The following is a 21,444-nucleotide window of genomic DNA, read 5'->3' as shown; positions in this document are numbered from 1 at the left end:
CCAGACCCGTGGGAGGGTTCGGCGAGCGCAGGGCACGCCGGGATGAATCGGAGCCTGCCGCGGGGCACGCCGGGAACAGGGCGGGCAGTGTTTCGGGGGGCCCAGAGGGAGAGCTGTCGCTGACTCGCTCGGTGTCTCTGGAGGCTGTTGAGCTCGAGAACCGCGGCGGAGGCGGCTTCTGCCCGGTTAGGGATGGCAGACGCGACGGCCTCCCCGGTGGGGAAGCGACTCCTCCTGTTGCTGGTAGCAGGTCCGGGCGAGGGAGAAGCGGCGGGTTCGGAGCCTGGGCCTGCTCTGCCCTCCCGGGCCTGGCGGAGCGGGACCGTGCGGGCTATGAGCGGAGCCGTCCCTCAGGACCTAGCGGTAAGAGCCCTCGGGCGGGGAGGGGAGAGGAGAGGGCGGGGGCACGTCCCCTTGGCGTGCTCGTGATTCCCCTGGGGTCCGTGTCCCCGGAGAGGAAGGGATGGCGGAGCAGCTGCCTCCTTTTTTTTGGGAGCGGGGAGTGGGGGGGGATCTGGAGGAAACGTCCGTTTTTTACGCCTTTGCGCGAAATCCCTTATGTGGAAGCGGTGGGTTCTGGCGTAAGGCCGCTCTTGGGCCACCTATCTCGGATTTCAGGTGCTGCGTTTACGGCAGTTCTTGGGGTGGGGGAGGGTTCCTTTCTCGGCGAAAAAATCGCGTTTCGGATCCCCGAATCCTGAGCTGAAAAATGCGAGGATCCGTTTAGGAAGCGAACTGTGTGTTGCTTAAACAATATTCGCAATAGTTTGGCTGGTAGGTTTGCAAATTTCTTTCACGGCAGCGCCGTTTAGCTGCAGTGGGTTTGGAGTACGATGATGTTGTTGCTTTTTAAATCACGCTTTTCTAATTTAGTTGGATCTTTTAGAGATCGATCATTTTTAAGTGCTTTTTGTCACTTAAGGATACTTTGCCTTAAGCGCAAACGTCTCCAGAATTATGGGAAATTGCATCTGGGATAATGTGTGTGTGTGTGTGTGCGGGGTTAATCAAAATATTTTGATGGAATTCTTCGCATGTAAGCCTCACATGTGAGACTTAAGGGGGGCATGTAGGGCTTGGCGTTTTTCTTGGTTATGGGATCCATACATAAATTGGCTTTAATTGTTAAATGCAGTTTGGATTTCAACCTCAAATATTTAATTTCTGGAGATCTTGGTGCTCTCTGAATTTGGTTATTTGCTTACAGACATTTCGTTACCCAACTAGGTAACAACAGTGCTAGTGAGTGCCCTGCCAGTGTTGGTGGGGGTGTGGTTTTCTCCTGCGTAGTATCATGATTAGGGTATTGTTTTCTTTTTGTCTGATGTTAATCCCTCCTTATCTGAATATTGGCTGCTGGAGAGGATGTGTTCTGGTCTTTTTGTTTCCTTTTTTATTGTCTCTTTTGAATGGTGTGGAAATGTGGTTTATCTCTGTGAGTCTAGTGAAGAAGGAAACAAAAGGATCAGAATACCTCCTCTCCAGCAACCAATACCCAGAGAAGCTGGGATTGATACCTGACAAACAATCAAGCAGAAAATAAAATAATAAATGAATCACTAAAGAGAAAATCGTATCCCCATCAACACTAGCAGGGGAATTGCTGTATGTGATCAGGGAACAAACTCCTTTGTAGCACAGATGATGTTACCTACTTGGGTAATAAAATTTCTGCAAGCAAATAACCAAGCTCATAGAGCACCAAGAATTCCACAGTTGAACCCTGAGCTACCTATATTTTCTTAGTGTAGTGTGTAAAATAGTCTATCTAAAGCAAAATATATGGATTTTTGGAGCAAAGTTATATGAACCCAGAAGCTTTGTTTTGTTTTATCATCTGCTTGATACTCTGAGACATCCCTATCATGATTTAACTCGTTTCCAAAAAATTTCAACAGAATTGGGTACATCACAATATGTCCTTGCTTGACCTTAGCAGTTTCCTCATTGCCTATTTTTCAAAGGAGCTTTAGGTACATTAAAAAGAAATGCTAGCTTCAGTAGACCTATGTAGCAATTCTTCTCTGCACCTCTATATTTCATGTTTATTACTAATAATTCAGTTTTGGGGGAGTATTTATTGAGAATTGGTAGTTGGTGGCAGAGTTTGTATATTGTATCAACCATTGTTTTAACAGTGTTGGGCTATATATTGGATAATTTAACTGGATTTGCTCATAACTCTAAGCCAAAAGCAAAATGTATTTTAGCTTATCATAGCATATGATCACAGATGTCTCTCAATACCTGGAATTATACTGTAGTTGACATTTTTCATGATGGATAATGAAGAAATGGTAGATGGAGCAATGCCATTTGATTTGGCTTTCTACTATGGACATATAATCTGGGAATTTTAAAAAATTAAATTGACGTTATTATCCAGATCAGGTTGTATTTTTTAAATGGATATTGAAGATCTGTAGAAAATGTTTACAATGTAAATGACAGAGGTCTAGAATTACAGTATATATATATGACTAGAATAAATATTAAAATAAAATATTCTGGACTGAAGTATGTTTTAGAAATTGAATGTTTCAGTTCATAACATGACAATCAAAATGGGAAGGAACTGATCTATAAACATAACTGTTATTGTCACTTACTAGCTTTGTAAGTACAAAGTGATAACAAAAAGACCCACTGTACTGAGATATATTAATATCTAGTTTCTAATTTAACAGTCTTCTGATAGATGTTTCAACCCCAGAACAAATCCTCTGCCTCAACATCTCTGAATTTTTGTCATTTGAATTCCCCCAACACAAGGTGTAATAGAAACTTTTACATTAAATGCTTTTGCTTCTTTCACCCCACATGTGATTTTTAATAACCATACATTGCTGTCATTTTCAGTAATCATTTGTCTAAATTAAAAAGACCCATTTACTGCACTTTCCTTCAATAATTACTCAACTGGATTTTTAATGCCATTTAATCCATAGACTTTTGTTACACCTTCCTAAGCTATAACAATTCGAACACATTTTAAACATTCTACATACTTGTATTGTGGAAGTTTGCTGCTTTCTGAAGGTGCTTTTATTTTCTACATTACATCCTGAGAAAATGTTCAGGTTACTGTGTCTTTCATGGGAATCTAACATTATGAAGCTAAATCATAAAAAGATAAAGAGACAAATCAACTTTCCAGTTTTTGGATCATAGATCAATCACAGATATGTCCATAATCTTTTTAGGATTTGTCCATTTCAGACTTGCTCAATCTTCATACAAACCAGTAAAACTATTTTAGCCTCCCAAAATACTCCTTGTGCACTTATTTGCAATTTTCTTTAGAGAAATTCATGGTTTTTAAATACTATGCCTGATCACCTTTACTTCCAGTTGAATATAAATAGTTTAAAATGATTCATTGATTTTGGTGGTTTATTTTCTTTCAAGTATTGACATATAGTGTTTTAGAGTGAGTTCATGAATTATCTAACATAATCTTATACTGAAATTGTATCAATTTGTAGAGAAAAGCTTAATCCGCTGCTTTGGAGTTTCATAGATATTCTGTACAATAACGTATTATAGCTTTATAATTAAAAAGTAGATGGTTGCTTATGTTGGCTTGCCCAGAATGACTAAATGACTAAATTATATTTCCTAATTTAGTTATTATAGAAATTCATTATTATTCATTAGAGTTTATCTCAATTATTTTGATTATTTAAAATGTATGATATTATAGAATATTTAAACGTAATTTATCCTAGCTCTGTTTAAATAAATAATGTCTAACCTTAACTTCTTTTTAGCTAAATGCACATTTGTATATTGTATGTTTCACTATTAAGTAGTGTGTACACACACACACACGCGCAAACTGCTTTTACATTTTGGCCTAAAGAAGCTGCAGGTTCTCCAATAGGTCTCTTCAAGCTGTTCTTGAGTAAGATATGAACATTAGTGATAACTACTCTATAGATTCTTTTTGGATTTCCCCAGCCAATTATGTTTTTATACTTTATTTGTAATTTCATTCTAACTTTTAAGTGAAAGGATTTATTCAGCTAGCTCTAGTTTTTATGAGTAAAATTAGAACTTTTAAGACCATCCACAGAACCTTGTTTCAAATACTTCATTTTTCTGATAAAAAAAGATATTTTCATTTGTACCTCTGGAATGCTATTTCAGCTTAAATGTCTAAATTCTCAGTCATCCAGGTCATGGTTGTCCCAAAAATGCTTTTTTCAAGAGGCAACTGGACTTTCTGGTTTTTCTTTGAATATGTTTTGCTTCTCATCCAAAAGGTTTTGTTTTGCTTCTCATCCAAGAAGCTTCTTCAGAAAGTCCAGTTGCCTCTTTAAAAAGTACCTTTGGGACTGTTTCAGCCTCGTTTTGTTGTCTTTTTTACCTCAGACTAAGGCTTTTCTGTTCTTCAAGGCTTTTGAAATATTTATATTTGATTGATTCAGAATAAATTATTTCATATTGTTAAATTCTGTTATATTCTTGCAGCGGGAAGGATTATGGATGTGTGTCTTTGAATCAGTCATGATTTCTAGTGATGACTTCATGTGCAGGTTTCTTATTTTTCTGGCAACATCTTCAGTAGTGATTTGCCTGTGCTTCTCCTATGGCTAATTGATAATGACTAGCAAAGTCTCCCAACTAAATTCCCTGCTAAATGCAAGACTAAAAAACTAGGTTGCCTTATTGCTAAAGGTAAAGGTTTTCCCTGTCTAGTCATGACCAACTCTAGGGGATGGTGCTCACCTCTGTTACTCAGTCGAGGAAGCATTGTCTGAAGATATTTCCATGGTCATGTGGCCAACATAAGCCAATGATACATGGAATGCTGTTATCTTCCCACTATTTATCTACTCCCATTTGCATGCTTTCGAACTGATAGTTGGATATGCTGGATTCCCAGTTCATGCTTTAACTCTTGGAACAAACTGGCTCTATTCTTGGCTGTTAGGTTTTATAATATTTTATCCCTACCCAGTACTGTATCTACAAAAGTTATTTTATAAGGCATTTGCCCAATAAATACAAGAAATTATGAGGCACCTAATTTTTAAAAGTCAGCCGGGGATCAGCTCATAATTGAAGCCAGGGGTGTTTTTCTAGAGAATGGTGTTCTGCAAGAGAAACTTCCCCGTCTAGTCATGACCAACTCTAGTAGAAGAATCAGTGTTTGTTTTTCAGTTTATCTGTAATTGTGCTTTGCTTTTAGAAGTAACTTGATACTTAATTTGCTTAAGTCTACATCTAATGTTCATTTTTAAAATCCAAATTTCTTTTTCTTATCTGCTTTAAGAAATTGCATGACAAGGCTGCCCTCTAGCTCTCCTATTGTATATATTGGCAGAAGAGGCTCTTTTAGTACAAATTAGGCAAAACCAAGAGATTAGAGGACTAAAAATTAAAAAAGAGGAATATAAACTCCAGGCATTCGCTGATGATATGGCATTTATATTAGAAGAACCCTTAGAAGCGAGCCCTATACTACTAAGTGAAAGAATACGGAAAGGTGGCAGCATTAAAAATTAACAAAGAAAAAACAAAAGTGTTAACAAAAAACTGTACAAAGGAGCAGAAGGAAGAACTAGCAAATAAATTAGGTATGCAGGTGGTAAATAAAGTAAAATACCTAAGGATCTGGTTGACTGCTAGATGTTCATCGATTAAAAAAGATAACTATGATAAGTTAATAACTCAAATAGTTGAAGATTTAGATAATTTGGTCAAATTGCAGTTGTCGCTATTGGGACATATTTCAACAGTAAAAATGAATATTTTGCCAAAATTGTTGTTCTTGTTTCAAACAGTGCCAGTCAAGTTGGAAAAGATTTTTTTTTGTAGAATTAAACAAATGTATATCTAAATTTATATAGCAGAGTGAAATATAAATTATAACAGGATGCCAAGAAAAAAGGAGGATTTGGTCTTCCAGATTTTGAATTATATTATGATGCTGCAATAGTAAACTGGCTTAAGGATTGGGTTAAATTAAAAAATAGAAGGTTATTAGAATTAGAGGGTTTTGATCTCCAACACACCTTCATGTGGGATGGAAAATCTAAACAACATTCATATTTCCAAAGGCACCATGTAAGAAATGTGTTGTTTAATATCTAGGGAAAGGTTTAAAAAAACCACTACCCACTGTGGCTATCTACACTGGAAGCAGTTACTCATCCAAATGTATTGGATTATGAAAATATTGTTAGGTATAAAGATTTATTATATGACACTGGAGAGCTTAAAAATAGGAACCAAATACAAATTCAAGGAAAGGAGATAGCATGGTGGCCCTTTGCACAAATACAAACCCATTATAAAAAAGATAGAGAACAATTTGGCTTTAATACGACCCCACAAGAATTAGATAAAATATGGCTAGAAGAGGAAAAGAAAACGATTAGTAAAACATATAAATATCTTTTGGATTACAAATTAAAAGAAGAAATAGTCACAGAATCTGTGATAATTTGGGCTAAAAACGTGGGTCATAGTATTGAATTAGATAAGTGGGAACACATCTGGCAAACAAATTACAAATTAACCATGTCAGTCTCTTATAAAGAAAACTTACATAAAATGGTTCATCGCTGGCACCTACCTCCTGCGAGACTGGCTAAGATGTTCCCCAACGTACCACCCAATTGTTGGAAATGTAACTACGCACAAGGAACATATTTTCACATGTGGTGGACTTGCCCATGTGCTAAGAAATTTTGGAGAAATTTTAGAAATTGGATTTTAAATATAACAAAACAAAATTTAAAACTTGAACCCGAAACCTTTCTGCTAAGTATGATAGATTCAAACATGGAGAAAAAATATCAATATTTAATTTTGCTTATCATAACTGCGGCTAGAATAACCTACGCACAAAACTGGAAACTGTCTTCCATTCCTTCAGGGGATATGGTAATTAAAAAAATACATGAATGCACTGAGATGGATAGCCTAACCAAACTGTTAAAAAATAAACAAGATAGTGACTATTTTGAAATATGGAACATTTGGTATGAGTGGTTAAAGAAAAGGTAATATTTGATATTTGGATAAGTTATGGAAATGACAGAAGACATGCATTTAATGACAAACTATAGAGAAATTAAAACATTAAAAGAACAAAGGAGTTATGGTAACAAGGCAGATCATGTCAATGATAAAGATAAAGAAAAAAAATGTAACCATTGCTCAATATACGCTGTAATATATATGTGTGTGTGTGTATGTATGTATATTTTCTTAAGTTTTTGCGGGTACTTACATGTATGTTATTCAGCTTTGTTCGGGTATTTTCCCACGTCATTATAGTTGTGCTTTTAAAGTTGTAGCAATGTTTCGGCAGAATCTCATCTGCCATCATCAGGCTTCTGTATTATGTTCATCTGTGAGTCAGACTTTCACAGCCGTTTCTGTTTTAAATTTGGTGCTAGCCTACTGCTGTGCCAGGATGGTTTTTTCTTCATCCTGATTGGTCGGGAGTCTTGGTCTGTGTTTATTGGTCTTGGAGTTTGCTGTGTGACCAATAAACACAGACCAAGACTCCCAAACAATCAGGATGAAGAAAAAAACGTATATGTATATGTATTTGTATTTGTATTATATTTGTCTGTTTTAAATGTACGTCAAATAAATGTTTTTTCTAGAATAAAATAAAAATTACATGAAACATTCTCCATAGAGCTGCTCGGAGCATCCAGAGTGGGAGGTGCTTCAGACTCCGCTCTCACAGACTGAGCTTGAATTGAGGAACGTTCCTCCTCCTCCTCCACGTGACTCCTCCGTAGCGTTCCCCAGTTTATGCTTAGCCTCGTGAGAGAGAGGCAGTTTCTGAATAAGCTCCTTGGCCGATTCAGGATCTCTTCTATTTCTAGCTATCAGGTTTGATTGTTTTTTTCCCCTCTAGCCTCTGCGCAATTGGTTTCCTGCACTAGCTTCAGGGGAGCATTTTCTTCGCCCCTTAGGGGGAAAAAAGCGGGCGGTTTAGCAGCGCTCTCGCACTAACCCCCCCATCCTCGATCTAACCTCTCCCTGCCACTTTCCACGCCGCCCTCATTTGCGGCTTGATTTTCTTGCGCTTTAAAGCGCCGTTGGTACCCCCCCCCCACAAACGCTGATCATCTAAGGAAAGGCGACTCTCTCCTTTGCTGCCCCTCTTGGCATTCTGAGCTTGCCGGAGGAGCATAATTCCGCTCCTGAGAGGCCCCGACACCCTAGCTCAGTAGGCGTCCGCCATTTTGGGTGCCGCCTCGTGCTTGGGCCCCATTTTGGTTTTTTTCCGTTCTCGCTGATTTCTGCTGCGGGCCACTTTAGCTCACCAAAACAGGCCTTATCAGCCTGTTTAGAGCATCTTTCCTTATAATCGGATTCCTGTAACTCCTTGTTGGTTTTTTTCTGTTTATATTGTTGGCCTATCCCGCAGCCACACTCAGGGCGAAGTAATAGCAGCACCACCACCACCCCAGTTTTCTCCTGGGAGGACAGCTGCTGGAGGCCTTATCTCTCTCTTTTCCCTTTGGCCTCAGGCGTTCATTCGGCTAATTGGATAATTAATCAACTTGTCTTCCTTTATAATCCTTTTGCTGATTTTTAATGGCCAAAGTTATTACTCCTCTTATTGGACCAAGATCCAAATTTATACCGGTCAAATTTATATATTTTAATATTAAAATAAATAAATTTAATTAATTAATTAATTATAATAATAATAATAATAATAATAATAATAATAATAATAATAATAATAATAATAATAATAATAACAACAACAACAACAACAACAATAATATATCATAATGCATATCAAATTCGGACCAATTGAAAGGACATCCGGCCTTTGTTGCAGGTTGAACCCTAGGCGAGCCAACCGCCTTTAGTATCCTTGTATACGCTCATTACTTCTTAAAATGGCAGATGACAATTCTTCTAAAGGCCCTTCTTTGAAGGCCAAATCTAAATCTCACCATTTGCGCATACAGGCTAAGGAAACTTCCAAGGCCTCTCAGAGGGACGCCTTAAGGCGCCCTAAGGCGTTGGAGAAGGAAATCGACAGGCGAACCAGGAAGTCACACTCAGTGCCTCCAGCCCTCCCACCTACTCCTTCCACCTCTACTCACCCCCTCCTCCAGACTATTCTTCCCTATCCAGGCGCAGCTCACCCCAGGGTCATCAGGCTCCCGGAACAACGACCAGACGGACACCCAAAGCTACCTTTACTCCTACGGCTGCTGGTCTGCACCAAGAGGAACCCTCCATTGTTGAGGTTCCAGAGCAAGTGAGATCATGGATGGAGCTGGCTATCCGCCAGGGGATTGCGGAAGGTCTCCAACAGATGTCCAGACCCGGCTTCTTCCCGATGGCCCCCGAACATGAGTCTCTATCTGTCAGATCCCTGCCCAGATCGGATCCTCCCCACGGTCAGGTCTTTCACAGAGGGACAGCCCTCTCCCAGAAAGGGAGCAGGAGGAGGAGGCAGGGGGCCTGGATCAATTCAGGGAGGAGGAAGAATTCGAATTGGGGTCGACACATTACAGTGAACCCCTATCGGAGACAGAGCCAATGGAGGGAAAGATGCCTGAGGATGAGGGCCTCACCCCCGACCAACCCACCTTTGTGGGTTGGTTCAAGCCACACCTGTATAAATCACTCCTCTTTAAGGCCAAAAACATCTCTGGCCTGTACACACAGTCTCCCTCTGCCCCCCCTTCCTCAGCGGAAGGTCCAGAGGATTCCATTTTTAAGCAGCCCGTTGTGGAGGCTGAAGTCATTCTGGCTCCGCCCATTTTTTGTGACCTGGTATCAAAACAGCTGGCTTCCACAGGGGCCCCTCCCGCCCCATCCAGCCAGGATAAGAGATTTTTCAACCTCGATTCAGACTTCTCTAGCCTACTAAATACCCCCGAGGTTGATGAGCCCATTGTTGGCTTAGCATCCTCCTCCTCCCCAAGTGACCCTCTGGAGGCTCTGAAACCCAAAGACAGGCGGGCTGAACTGGCCTTACGCCGGGCTCACCAATCTGACGCTTGGGCCATTAGATCGGCTACGGCCGCTTCCTTTTTCACCAGGTCTTCGATCCAGTGGCTCTGCCAATTAAAACAGCATGTCCCCACCTCTAATGTAAGGGCGCATCAGGACATCACTAAGCTTGCGGCCGCAGCAGAATTCTCGGCCTACGCCATCTACCATTCAGTTAAGTTTTCCACTAGAGCTATAACTTCACATGTCACAGCCTGCCGCCTGCTCTGGCTCAAACACTGGCAGGCGGATGTCAAAAACAAAATCAAATTGGCCACTGCTCCCATTAAGGGAGACAAATTATTCGGCCCAGCTCTGGAGCCCCTGTTAGTTGAGAGCCGAAGCAAGAAAAAATTTCTCCCCTCTCTTTTTTGGAGATCAGAGCCCAGAGCCCCTCAGCCCTTTCGGAGAGGGTCCTTTTGACCCTTCTACCAGTCTTCCTTCCCGCCCAGGTACCCGAGACCCCCCTCCTTTCGGCCATGCCAACCCCAGGATTGAGCCGATTCAGGCGACAGGAGCAGAAGGGGCGGCAGCTAAAAAGACGTTTTAGGGGATCAGGTGGGAGACCCTTCCGGCACCCAAGATAGATCCCATTCCTCCCCCCCAATTGGCGGATGTCTCAGACATTTCTCCGACCAATGGGATTCCTCTACCTCCGATGCCCGGGTCAGAGACACCATCAGGTTCGGTCTCGCCCTTGAATTTCAGTCCGCCCCCTCCAACTTTTCATGGCATCCCCCCCTTCGAAGGACCCCACCAAACACAGTTTGATGGATTCCGCTATTCAGCATCTCCTCGACATACAGGCTATCCAACCCGTCCCACCCTCTCAAAGAGGGCAGGGTTTTTACTCCCACCTCTTCGTGGTTCCCAAACATTCAGGTGGATGGAGGGCAATCTTAGACCTAAAACGACTTAATCGTTACCTGATCCATCACAAGTTTAAGATGCACACCTTACAGTCTATTCTCTTGGATACCAGGCAAGGGGACTGGCTCTCCTCTATAGACCTTTCAGAAGCGTATTTACACATCCCAATCCGGCCCTCCCATTACAAATTCCTCAGGTTTTGTTACAATAATCACCACTTCCAATATGTGGCCCTCCCCTTTGGGTTGGCATCGGCCCCTAGGACCTTTACCAAGGTCCTTGCGGCACTAGCGGCTCACCTTAGGAACCTTCCCGTACGCCTCCACTGTTACCTGGATGATATCCTCATCCTGTCCCCCTCCAGACGTCAAGCAGAGAGGGACACCAGAGTTACTCTCTCTGCCCTCCAAGACCATGGGTTCCTTATAAACTGGCAAAAGAGCCAACTGTCACCATCTACCCGAATTACCCATTTGGGGTCCATAATCAATTCGATCAAAGGAAAGGTCTTCCTATCCTCGGAAAGATTCTTTAGTATTCAGAAATCTGTAAAACAGATCAGACGATCAAAAAAGGTAACTTTATTAGACTTGTCTAAGTTATTAGGTAAGATGGTTTCATGCATTTCCATTGTTCCCTGGGCCCGTTTACACACCAGATCACTACAGTGGTTCCTGCTTCCATTTCAAAGATCCGGCAGAATCAATTCGAAATCCATGGTCAGGGTACCTCCAAAGATCCTCACGTCCCTCCTCTGGTGGACCAACCCCGCCATCAACAAAGGTCATTACTTCAAGGAGCCCCAGAGGCTCACCCTCACCACAGATGCCAGCCTATCCGGATGGGGCGCTCATGTCCACTCGCTCACGGCACAGGGCAGATGGTCGGAGACAGAACAAGTATGCACTATAAACTGGTTGGAACTTCACGCCGTACACCTGGCCTTGCGCAGATTCCTCCCCCAGGTGCGCAGACGTCATGTCCTCATTCTCATGGACAACGTCACAGTCAAGGCACACATCAACAGACAAGGGGGCACACAGTCCATACGGTTAATGAGGGAGGCTGAGCGCCTCTGTCGTTGGGCGGAGTCCAATCTCCTCTCAAAGCAGAGCATATCTCAGGAGTTTCAAACATCCAGGCAGACTGGTTGAGCAGGGCCACAGTGGACCAGTCAGAATGGCGCTTCCACCCATCACTGTTCAGGGAGGCGCCCACAATCTTCGGCCAACTGGTAGTGGATCTTTTCACATCCCCACTCAACGCACAACTCCCAAGATTCTTCTCGAGGTACCCCTCCCACAGGGCGGAGAGTCACAACGCGCTACGTTGTCCCTGGCCCCCAGGGCTCCTATACGCATTCCCCCACTACCCCTAGTTCCCAGAGTCATCCAAAAACTGATCCACGAGAAGGCGGAACTGCTTCTGGTGGCCTCCTACTGGCCCAGGTGCCCGTGGTTTGCGGACCTCTGCAACCTATCAGTAGCCCCCCCTGGAGGATCCCCCCGAACAGGGTCTCTCTCAGGGGCCCCATCTGCATCCGGATCCCCAATGGCTCCAGTTAGCCGTCTGGAGGTTGAGCGGAACCGCCTAAGGAATGAGAAGTTCTTTAACCAGATTATTGGCACCATCTTAGCCACCAGGCAGCCCTCAACCACCTGAATCTACGATGCCACTTGGAATAGTTTCTGCAAGTGGTGTCATAAATCCCAAGTCAACCCACTCTCGCCCTCTCTCGCTCAGATTTTGGATTTCCTCCAAGAGGGACTGAATAAAGGGCTTTCCCCTAACACCTTGAGATGACAGGTCGCAGCCCTAACAACTGTTATCTCTTGCGGCAACATTGGCTCCCTTTCCCACCACCCTCGCATTAGGGCATTCCTCAGAGGAGCCACTAATTTGTGCTCTCTGACTGTTCACCGGTACCCTACCTGGGATCTTAATAAGGTCCTTGTTTCACTCACTAAACACCCCTTTGAGCCTCTAAGGGAGTCCAAGCTCCAGTTTTTAACATTCAAAGTTGTGTTCCTGGTGGCCATTACATCGGCCCGTCGGATATCGGAAATCGCAGCCTTATCAGTTAGAAAGGACCTCTGCATTTTTCACGCCGGTCGGGTGGTTCTCCGGCCCGACCCTACCTTCTTGCCCAAGGTCAACTCAGCCTTCCACAGAGCACAGGAACTCATTCTCCCAAACTTTTGCCCCAGACCCTCGCGGGATAGGGAAACACTTTGGCATACCCTGGACGTGAGACGTGCCCTGCACATCTACATCAAGCGCACTCAGCCCTTTAGGAGGTCTGAATCCCTATTCCTTTCCTTCCAGCCCAAGACATTGGGTCACAAAGTATCCCCTTCAACCATCAGCCGCTGGATCAGAGCAACTATCTCTAGATCTTACTTGTCACAAGCTCTGCCAGTATCCAGCGGAATAACAGCACATTCCACTAGGAGCGCGGCTACTTCGGCAGCTTGGGCCACCCAGGCCCCAATCACTGATATTTGTCGGGCTGCCACCTGGGCTTCCCTGTCTCCCTTCATTAGGCATTACAAGATCGACATATTTGCCTCAGCGGAGGCCTCGTTTGGCAGACAAGTCCTACAGTGGGTCCTCAAGGACCCAGAGAGGCTCCCTAACCAGATGGAGTCCCTCCCATAGGACAGCCAAGCTTTGGTATGTCCCACTCTGGATGCTCCAAGCAGCTCTATGGAGAATGGGTGTTGGTTCTTACCTGACAGGCCCCTTCTCAGCGAGCTGCGAGGATCATCCAGCCCCACCCTAATTTCACTGTCTGGTGGGGAATCTTGTTTCGGCCAATGATCCATTAGTTAGGATGAGAACACGTTTTTTTCTTCTCGTCCTCGCAAAACTGGGGAACGCTACGGAGGAGTCATGTGGAGGAGGAGGAGCGTTCCTCAATTCAAGCTCAGCCTGTGAGAGCAGTCTGAAGCACCTCCCACTCTGGATGCTCCTCGCAGCTCGCCGAGAAGGGGTGTGTCAGGTAAGAATGAACGCCCATTTCATGAAAATATTAAATAACATTTTTCTTGTTAAATATGGCATTTGAATATGTTACTGAAACATTGCTCTTATATATTCATTTTCAAAAAAGTTAGAACACAAAACTCTTAAAGTGCAGACACAATAGTAAGAGATACACTAATCAAACTAAAAACTAAACTTTCAGACTTTTCTTATGGGAGATATAAGAAAAATTATTGAGGAGAATAGACATTTTAGGTCATAATTTTATATTTTGGGGATGAATGTAATTCAGTCTTGATACAATTTTCAGATAGGCAATATAAGAATATTGAAGTATTTAGGTACAGAATTACAGTTCTGTAACTCAAGAATAAAAGTTCAGCTCATAAATCTATGTGATGTTTAAGAATAGAGAGATGTTTTTAATGAAAACACATAAATAATTCAAAGTTGAAAATTAGGTTAAAACCAGTCTTAACATTAGATGTAAGGTACAATTGTTACAGATAATTCATGCCAGTCTAAGGTCTCCAGCTATTTCTGTGGTATTTTTCTATTATTTATCAGTATCTTAAATTCAGTATGTCTAAGATTAGATTTCTCTGTCTCAAGGCCTCTTGTTTTTATTTCTAATCTGTTAATGGAGTTAATCAACTATTTCTTAGGTGGAAGAAAAAGCAGTAACATTTTCCATTTTTTTCCCAATGTGTTCAGTTTATTGGCATGGACACCAACTAGCAGTCAAAAGACTTGATGAAAACTTCTTTAATTTCACAATGCCTGGGAAGACTTAACCATAGTTAATGGACAACATTATACATAGAATGCATAATTCTCTGTATAATGTACATTAACCATGGTTTAAGTATGTCCATGCATTGTGCAATTAAGGAATTTTCAGTCATGTCTTCTGACTGATAATTAGTCATGGACATGCTCTGCTAATATTCTGCCTGTTGTTGCATCAGGGTTGTGTTTCACCTCAGGATGTGTGGGATGTGGCCAGGGTGGGTGTGACTAGCTCAACATCACGCTTGTCGGGCGCCAATTGTGGCCTGAGCACTCTGTCAGCGAAAATGGCTTTCACTGGCAGAATCACCATGGTTCTTCGCTGTTTCCAGGGCGGCCCCATGGGCCAGACCTAAGCACCCTGTGGGCCGAATTTGGCTCACGGGCCTTTTTGACACCCCTGTTGTAGATGATCTCCTGTCAGGTTGAAACACTTCCTTCTGAACAGCACTGCAAAGATAGTGACATACATCTCAAGAAAAACAAAGTGCCCTGTCCTGCTCTCTCCCCAAGATGTCTGTAATTGCCTTCCTGGTTAACTGTTGACTAACTTCGATCCCTGCATAAATTCCTACCCGGCTTCTTGCCTAGTCCTAGATCAAGATCAAGCTCTTTGTTCTATCTTTTTTTTCATTGTCTTAAAATACAAACAATAAACATGCTTTATTCTCTTTTCCCTTTAATGTCTCATATTAAATCAGAGGGCCCAGGATTTGGCATACTGTATTGCCTTGATCTGTACTGTGGAATGTCTGGAAACAATGCTGTAAATACATTTGTTACTCCAAAGAACTCAGTTTACCTTGTCTTTTCATGAGAGACAACAATTACTATTAAAATGCTTTCCTTTTTCTTTGACTCCCTCTGATGAGTATGAAGGTTAGAAAGAACAGGTAGGATGTTCTCTTCCAGGAAGTTTTGAAGGTGGGGAAACCTTTATGCTCTTCCAGGAACTTTTTGTTGAAAAGAGGTTTGTGTGTCATAGAATTAGAAGAGTCCATTCAAGTCATTGAGTTTAAACTTCAGGAATCCAAATTCCTACTTGTAGCACTCTCTGCTGATTGCAAGAAGAATTGGCAAAGAACAGTAGCAATTTCACCATCTTTTTATACCTTCTCTAGAGCTTCCTATTAGGTAACAAAGTATTTTAGAGTCTGGATGAGAAGCAGTCATAGGCTTGGAAGAGAAATTAGATTTTTTTTTTTCACAGTGGGATTTTTTTGGCAAATGCCTGCTGTTTTTTTTTCTACTACCCACAACTATATTGCTATCAGGATAGACTGTCTCTATGCGCTTTTGAAAAAGAGACAGAACCTTGTCACTTTCTTGGGAGTTTGGGTGGGGGGAAGGAACCCCAGAGATTGCTTGTTTCTTATACCAGTGTGTGGTGCCCTTTCTGTGTGCTTGTATGTCTCAAGGGAAGGAGGTTGTACTACTAAGTACATAAATAGAGTCTTAGTTGAAAAGCTAAGCTGATATTACTAGATACTCTTAGGAATACATATACTGTATGACAGCTTGGCATAAAGTAACTGTTTGCATTTATATCTGAATGAGCACATTCTGGAATCTCTTGCAGATATTTGTGGAATTTGATCGATGCAGTTGGAAGCAACATGCTTGGGTAAAAGTGCATGCAGAAGAAGTTATAGTTTTGATGCTGGAAGGTTCCCTTGTTTGGGTTCCTAGAAGTGAACCAGTTTTGTTGCAAGGAACCAGGGTGTCAGTTGAACATTGGCCTGCATTGGTGAGTACTTTCACTATTTGTTATAGTTAATTTGAAGCAGCTTACGTAATATCAGATATTACTGTAGGAGACCTAAAATCTACTTGTCTTTTAGGTTAATTTTTGGTTAAAATATGGATTTAGGCTGTAGTGTGTGTGGTGGTGGTGGTGGGAAACCTTATCGAAATGAAAAAAAAACCTACAATGAAAATTTTTTACCCTACAGGTAGTCCTTAATTTACAAGCATTCATTCAGCGATTGTTCAATTCAGCGATTGCTGAAAAAAATGACTTATGATCTAAGCCTGAAATTATAGCCATTGCAATGTCCCTGTGGTCACATGATCAAACTTTGAGTGCTTGCAGGGGTCCTTTAACTCCCCCATCTCCCTTTCTCTCCCTCCAATCTCTGCCCTTTTCTCCATGCTTCACCCTGCTTTGGAGGGTGGCAAGCATCCCCAGAACTGTGTGGTTTTGCATGGCAAGCAGCTGCAGAGCCCTGTGGTTCTGGGGCTGCTTGCTGTCCTGCTTCCTGCCCCACCAGTCAGGATGAAGGGAGGCAAAAACGACAGAGATGGGGTGGGGAAGATAGGTGCCGGGGTGAGTTAGAGGCAGACCCTCACTATATTTCTGGGCTGGCCAAACTCAGAAAGGATTGGATTGGCATGGATACTCACTGAATGACCTGCAATTCTCACTTAACAACTAACGACTACAATGAAGAGAACCAAGATTCCCAAAATAACTCAGTCTGGGCCTGTGATGTCTCACTTTACAAGCACACCAACTTAATGATGGAAATTCCACCCCAATTTTGGTCATAAGTTAAGACAATCTGTATTATGGAGTTATTTTAAAAGTATTGGTATCATTCTATGTAAAAAGCAAAGCATATTGTGTGTGTGTGGGGGGGGGGCGCAGATGAAAATGCAGCCAGCTTCAGTTTTACAGAAAATTATGTAATTCCTTTTAGCAGATGAAAATATTTCTCAAACAAAATTTTTGATTATTCTGATCATGTTAAAAATAACTTGTTTGAAACTAAAGAGCCTTGTCTGTGTGTATATGTCTGTGCAGTCTTCCTAATGTGTATTTTTACTTTTGTTCTGTTTTTATTCTCAGACATTCACTCCTTTGGTAGATAAGCTCGGTTTAGGGTCTGTGGTTCCAGTAGAATCTCTTGTAGACCGAGACTTGAGATTCCTGTCTGATGCTAATGGATTACATCTTTTCCAGGTAACTTACTCCAGTATTATACACCTTTTATTTGTCATGAAATCAATATGAAGGCAATGTGAGCTTGATTTTTAATTGTGCTTTGTCTTCAATTTTCTTCCACAACACTATCTTGTTTGGGGATAAAAGGAATGCAGTAATAAGATAAAGTACTGCTAGGATCTATCATGCTGCATGATAAGCAACCTTTGCAGTGAAATGGAAATCATATTTGCTATAGGAGGGAAGGAAGGAGAAAGGCAATCAGGATTCTGTTATTATAGTCTGTATCAGTAGAGTTAAAGTAGTTCTTAGGTTATCTACTTCCTGACCTGGTCTGCTGTGAAAGGCTGCTAAGTTTTATTCTGTGATGCTTCTTAGTACATGTTAAATAATTGACATTTGAGACTGCTTTAACATTGGTTTCTGCTGGAAAAGCTTATGTAATGTTGCATTTGGACAAGTTGGCCTTCACTGAAGTCAAACATCATTAGTTTAAAAGCTTAAATGCAGGAATGGGGTCCTACCAGCATAACAGCTGGTTCGGGAAGTGCACACATGCATGCCAAACGCATGCTGCACCCACGTGCGCGCGCTACCATCTCTGGTGAGCATTTACCTTCTCCAGCTGACGAGTGGCACTCAGCTGTGCCACGCAAAGCAGCTGAGGAGGTAAAAGCATAGGATAAAGGACAGCCTAGAGCCTGGGTGGGTGGGCCAAACAGACAGTCAGATGGTTGTTGCAGCGAACCAGTTCAGTGTCAGCTGCTCTTTGGAGCTATCAGTTCTATAGAACTGGGCCGAACCAGTAGCATCCCACCCCTGCTTAAATTAAATTATGCTTATCCCACCCCTGCTTAAATTATGGCACCTCAATCAGAATGCTTTGAAAAAGTGTAAGAATGTGTCAGAAGATGCAGAGTATGGTTAATCCCATAGTTTGGGATTTGAAGATAGCGAGTGAGTTGGAATGCCAGAGAACTTTCCAGCTAATAGTTGGCAGTGTTCTTTCAACATGATACATGGAATGTATTGGAAAACCTGTTAAGGCCTTTGCCAGCCTGCTTACTGGGGGAAAGCTTGGCACCATAACTTGAGCAATAGTTATTGCCTAAAGGACATTTCCTGGAATGTTTCCTAGCCCATAGTGTCAGAGCTTGGATAGCTTCAGTCTTATGGTCACTATTTTGGCTGCTTCTCCATCATTTTTTCAAAAACCTGAGCCTACCAACAGTGGGAGCAGATGGGAATTTCAAGAAAGGTGAAGGTTGTAGGAAATTTGCATTTACTGTATGTCTTCTGGCCTAGGGTTGGGTTTAAATGATGAGTTCTTAGCCAGATTTTGCTGCAGAAACTTTTGGTGTCATCTGGACCACTTATGAGGATGTTTTGGAGGAATATTTCCTGGTTACCTACTCTCTTAAGTATTGGCTGGAAGAAGAATGTCAGCTGATCATACTCTGGGAAGGTAGATTCAGTATATTCAATACATTAGATTGATCACTTCTTCCAGCATTCACTTTTAAAACCAGGAACCAGGACTAGATTCTTGAAGCTATTGATTTTGGCTCTTGCAATTAAATTATAGATCTGTATAAAAAACACCTTCATCCACAATTTTATGGATGAGTGGACAGACTTATATCACTGAAACCTGGGTGGAGAAGTAAGGGGTGTTCCTTCTTCGGAAATCTCCTGGGTTTCAGTTTTAATATTTGACCTGGATTCTGGGTCTAGGTAGGCCTCAAATTATGACCAAAATTGAATCCAGAATTTTGGTTGCAAATAGTTGCAATTGTAAGTCATTAAATGTCTGGTCATAAGGCAAGGACTACCTCTAGTAGTAGAAGAAGGTAGCTGTTCTCATCCATGAGGCTCTGCTAGTGTCAAGAGTCACTATTGTGCAGATAACTAGATGTGAGACCTTGTTTGTGCAGTTGGGCCCAAGGGCCCAGAAGAGTTTGCAGATTGTGTATTCTTGCACTTCTTACATAGTAGCATCTGTTCCAGGAATACTCAACCTGGTTGCTAAGGCGATTATGGCGTTCCCTTGGCTAAAAATTTTGGCCTTGCCTTCTGGATGGTCTGGAGCAACCCACAAGTTCATAGTTTCCATTACAATTATGAACCAAGTTGCCAACATGCATGAGAAGCTCCAAACAACATGCATGGAGAAGAAGCAATAGAAGGGGCAGCTAGAGTGTTGCCTGAAGATCCGTCTTGAATTTGACGAGATACTAATATAACTTTATAGTAGAGCTACACAATGGTGATTGGAGTGGCAAAATACAGGGTTGTTGGGTTTGTTTGTTTTTTTGCTACCCCTATTGCCTGTGCTGAATGCTGCCCAGTGGCCCTTTTCAAAACAACACATTCCCTTTTTAGGGAAGGAGGTTTGCCAAGAGTATCTGAAGGGCCACTGTGAAGAATTTTCATATATTGGCAGACAAAACTACTGAAATTCAAGAGGAGCCAGATTACTGCTGGACTCTGTTAGTAGAGATGACTGGGGCCTTGTATTGTGAAATGATTTGGGATCATTTTGAGTCTGTGAGGCCTGAGATAGAGCTCTATGCAGTATCAGCCCCACTACTTCTGGTTGGATCTTTGTCCAAGATCTCTCATGAGATGGCAGGTTGGATTTGAGCAGATATCAGTGCTTCATTTGAGTGAGGGAATATTTCCATCTCACTTCAGGTTCGGTATCATCAGTATGGTGATGATGCCTAACTATACATCTCACTTCTGAACCAAACAGCTTATGTAGTGGAAACAGTAACTGAGCAGTCATAGTCTGAATGGGGAAGAAGAGACTGCAACTGAATCCCTGCAAGATGGGAATGGCTTTAGACCTACCAATTTCAAGAAAGCTCCATTGTTGACTCTGAACAGAGTTGTGTACTTCTACTCAGATGCACACAATTTGAGGATCCTCCTAGATTTACAATGTCTGTTTAAACTGGTGGCAGTAGTGGCCAGGGGAACTTTTGTTCTGCTGCATCTTATATATCAGACAAGGAGTCCCTGCTTGCAATCGCCTATGGTCTACCTGTTTTGACTACTGTAACTCATTCTGTATAAGGCTATTCTTGAAAAGTATTTGGAAGCTGTCGGTATTACAGAATTTGGTGGCATGGTAGTAATGGGTATGGTCCGGTTTTCTTGTTGTCTCCACTGCTCTGAGAGTTGCACTGATTGCCATTTGGCTTCTAGATGTAGTTCAGTGTGCTGATGGTCACCTTTAAAACTATACATGGCTCTGGACTTGACTAGCTGTGGAAGCACTTTCTCCTATGTTCATTTGCCCATTCGACAAGATCAAATAAAGTCACTCTAAATCCCATTCCTATCAGACCATCATGATAAAATCTTCATAAACAGGCATTTTAGTAGTCCCCACCCACCCACCCACCCACCCCAGTAGAGATTTGATAAGCTTCATCCCCCTTGAGCTTCAGGAGAATATTCCTGTGATGCAGGAAGATGGTATGCTATAATCAGGCTTGCAAGCGTGCGGCATTTGTATTTGTCAGTTTTTAATATTTAAATTTTATGTTTTCATTTGTTACTTTTTTATGTGGGGTACTTGAGATTTTGAATTATTGTTTTTTGTTGCTACTATTACCCACCATGAACTTTTTTGGGGAATGGGTTGCATACAAGCAAGTATAGTAGAACCTCTGGTAACAACCGTAATTTGTTCTATAACTTTGGTCACAATCTGATTTGACCTGGGCCTAATTTTGGAAATTTGGCGCTTACAAAAAAAAAAATGGCATGGAAGGAGAAATTGGCTGCAAAAAAAAATATTGTGCATTTTTTGCTCCGAACACAATTTGGTTGTGGTCAAAAGCGTTCATGACCAG

General features: G+C 42.1%; 1 protein-coding gene across 2 annotated transcripts in view; it reads left to right on the top strand.

Annotated features, from left to right (window-relative positions):
* Window positions 1-2: 2 nt before the first annotated feature.
* The window catches only part of KDM3B (lysine demethylase 3B), a 53,017-nt gene continuing 31,575 nt past the window's right edge, over window positions 3-21,444 (top strand). The window contains exons 1-3 of one of the 2 annotated variants that reach the window (XM_026726032.2): window positions 3-363; window positions 16,217-16,384; window positions 17,486-17,599. In XM_026726032.2, coding sequence (XP_026581817.2) covers window positions 193-363; window positions 16,217-16,384; window positions 17,486-17,599 — 453 coding nt within the window. In that variant the 5' untranslated portion in view covers window positions 3-192. The remainder of the gene's footprint in view (window positions 364-16,216; window positions 16,385-17,485; window positions 17,600-21,444) is intronic. The other variant, XM_026726039.2, reaches the window with a different exon arrangement.

This window comes from Pseudonaja textilis, chromosome 2 (assembly GCF_049901715.1).
Source record: "Pseudonaja textilis isolate UNSWEBS1 chromosome 2, rPseTex1.2, whole genome shotgun sequence".
Taxonomy (NCBI): Eukaryota; Metazoa; Chordata; class Lepidosauria; order Squamata; family Elapidae; genus Pseudonaja; species Pseudonaja textilis.
The sequence above is the reverse complement of the archived record's forward strand: the minus strand, read 5'-3'. Positions and strand labels throughout refer to the sequence as shown.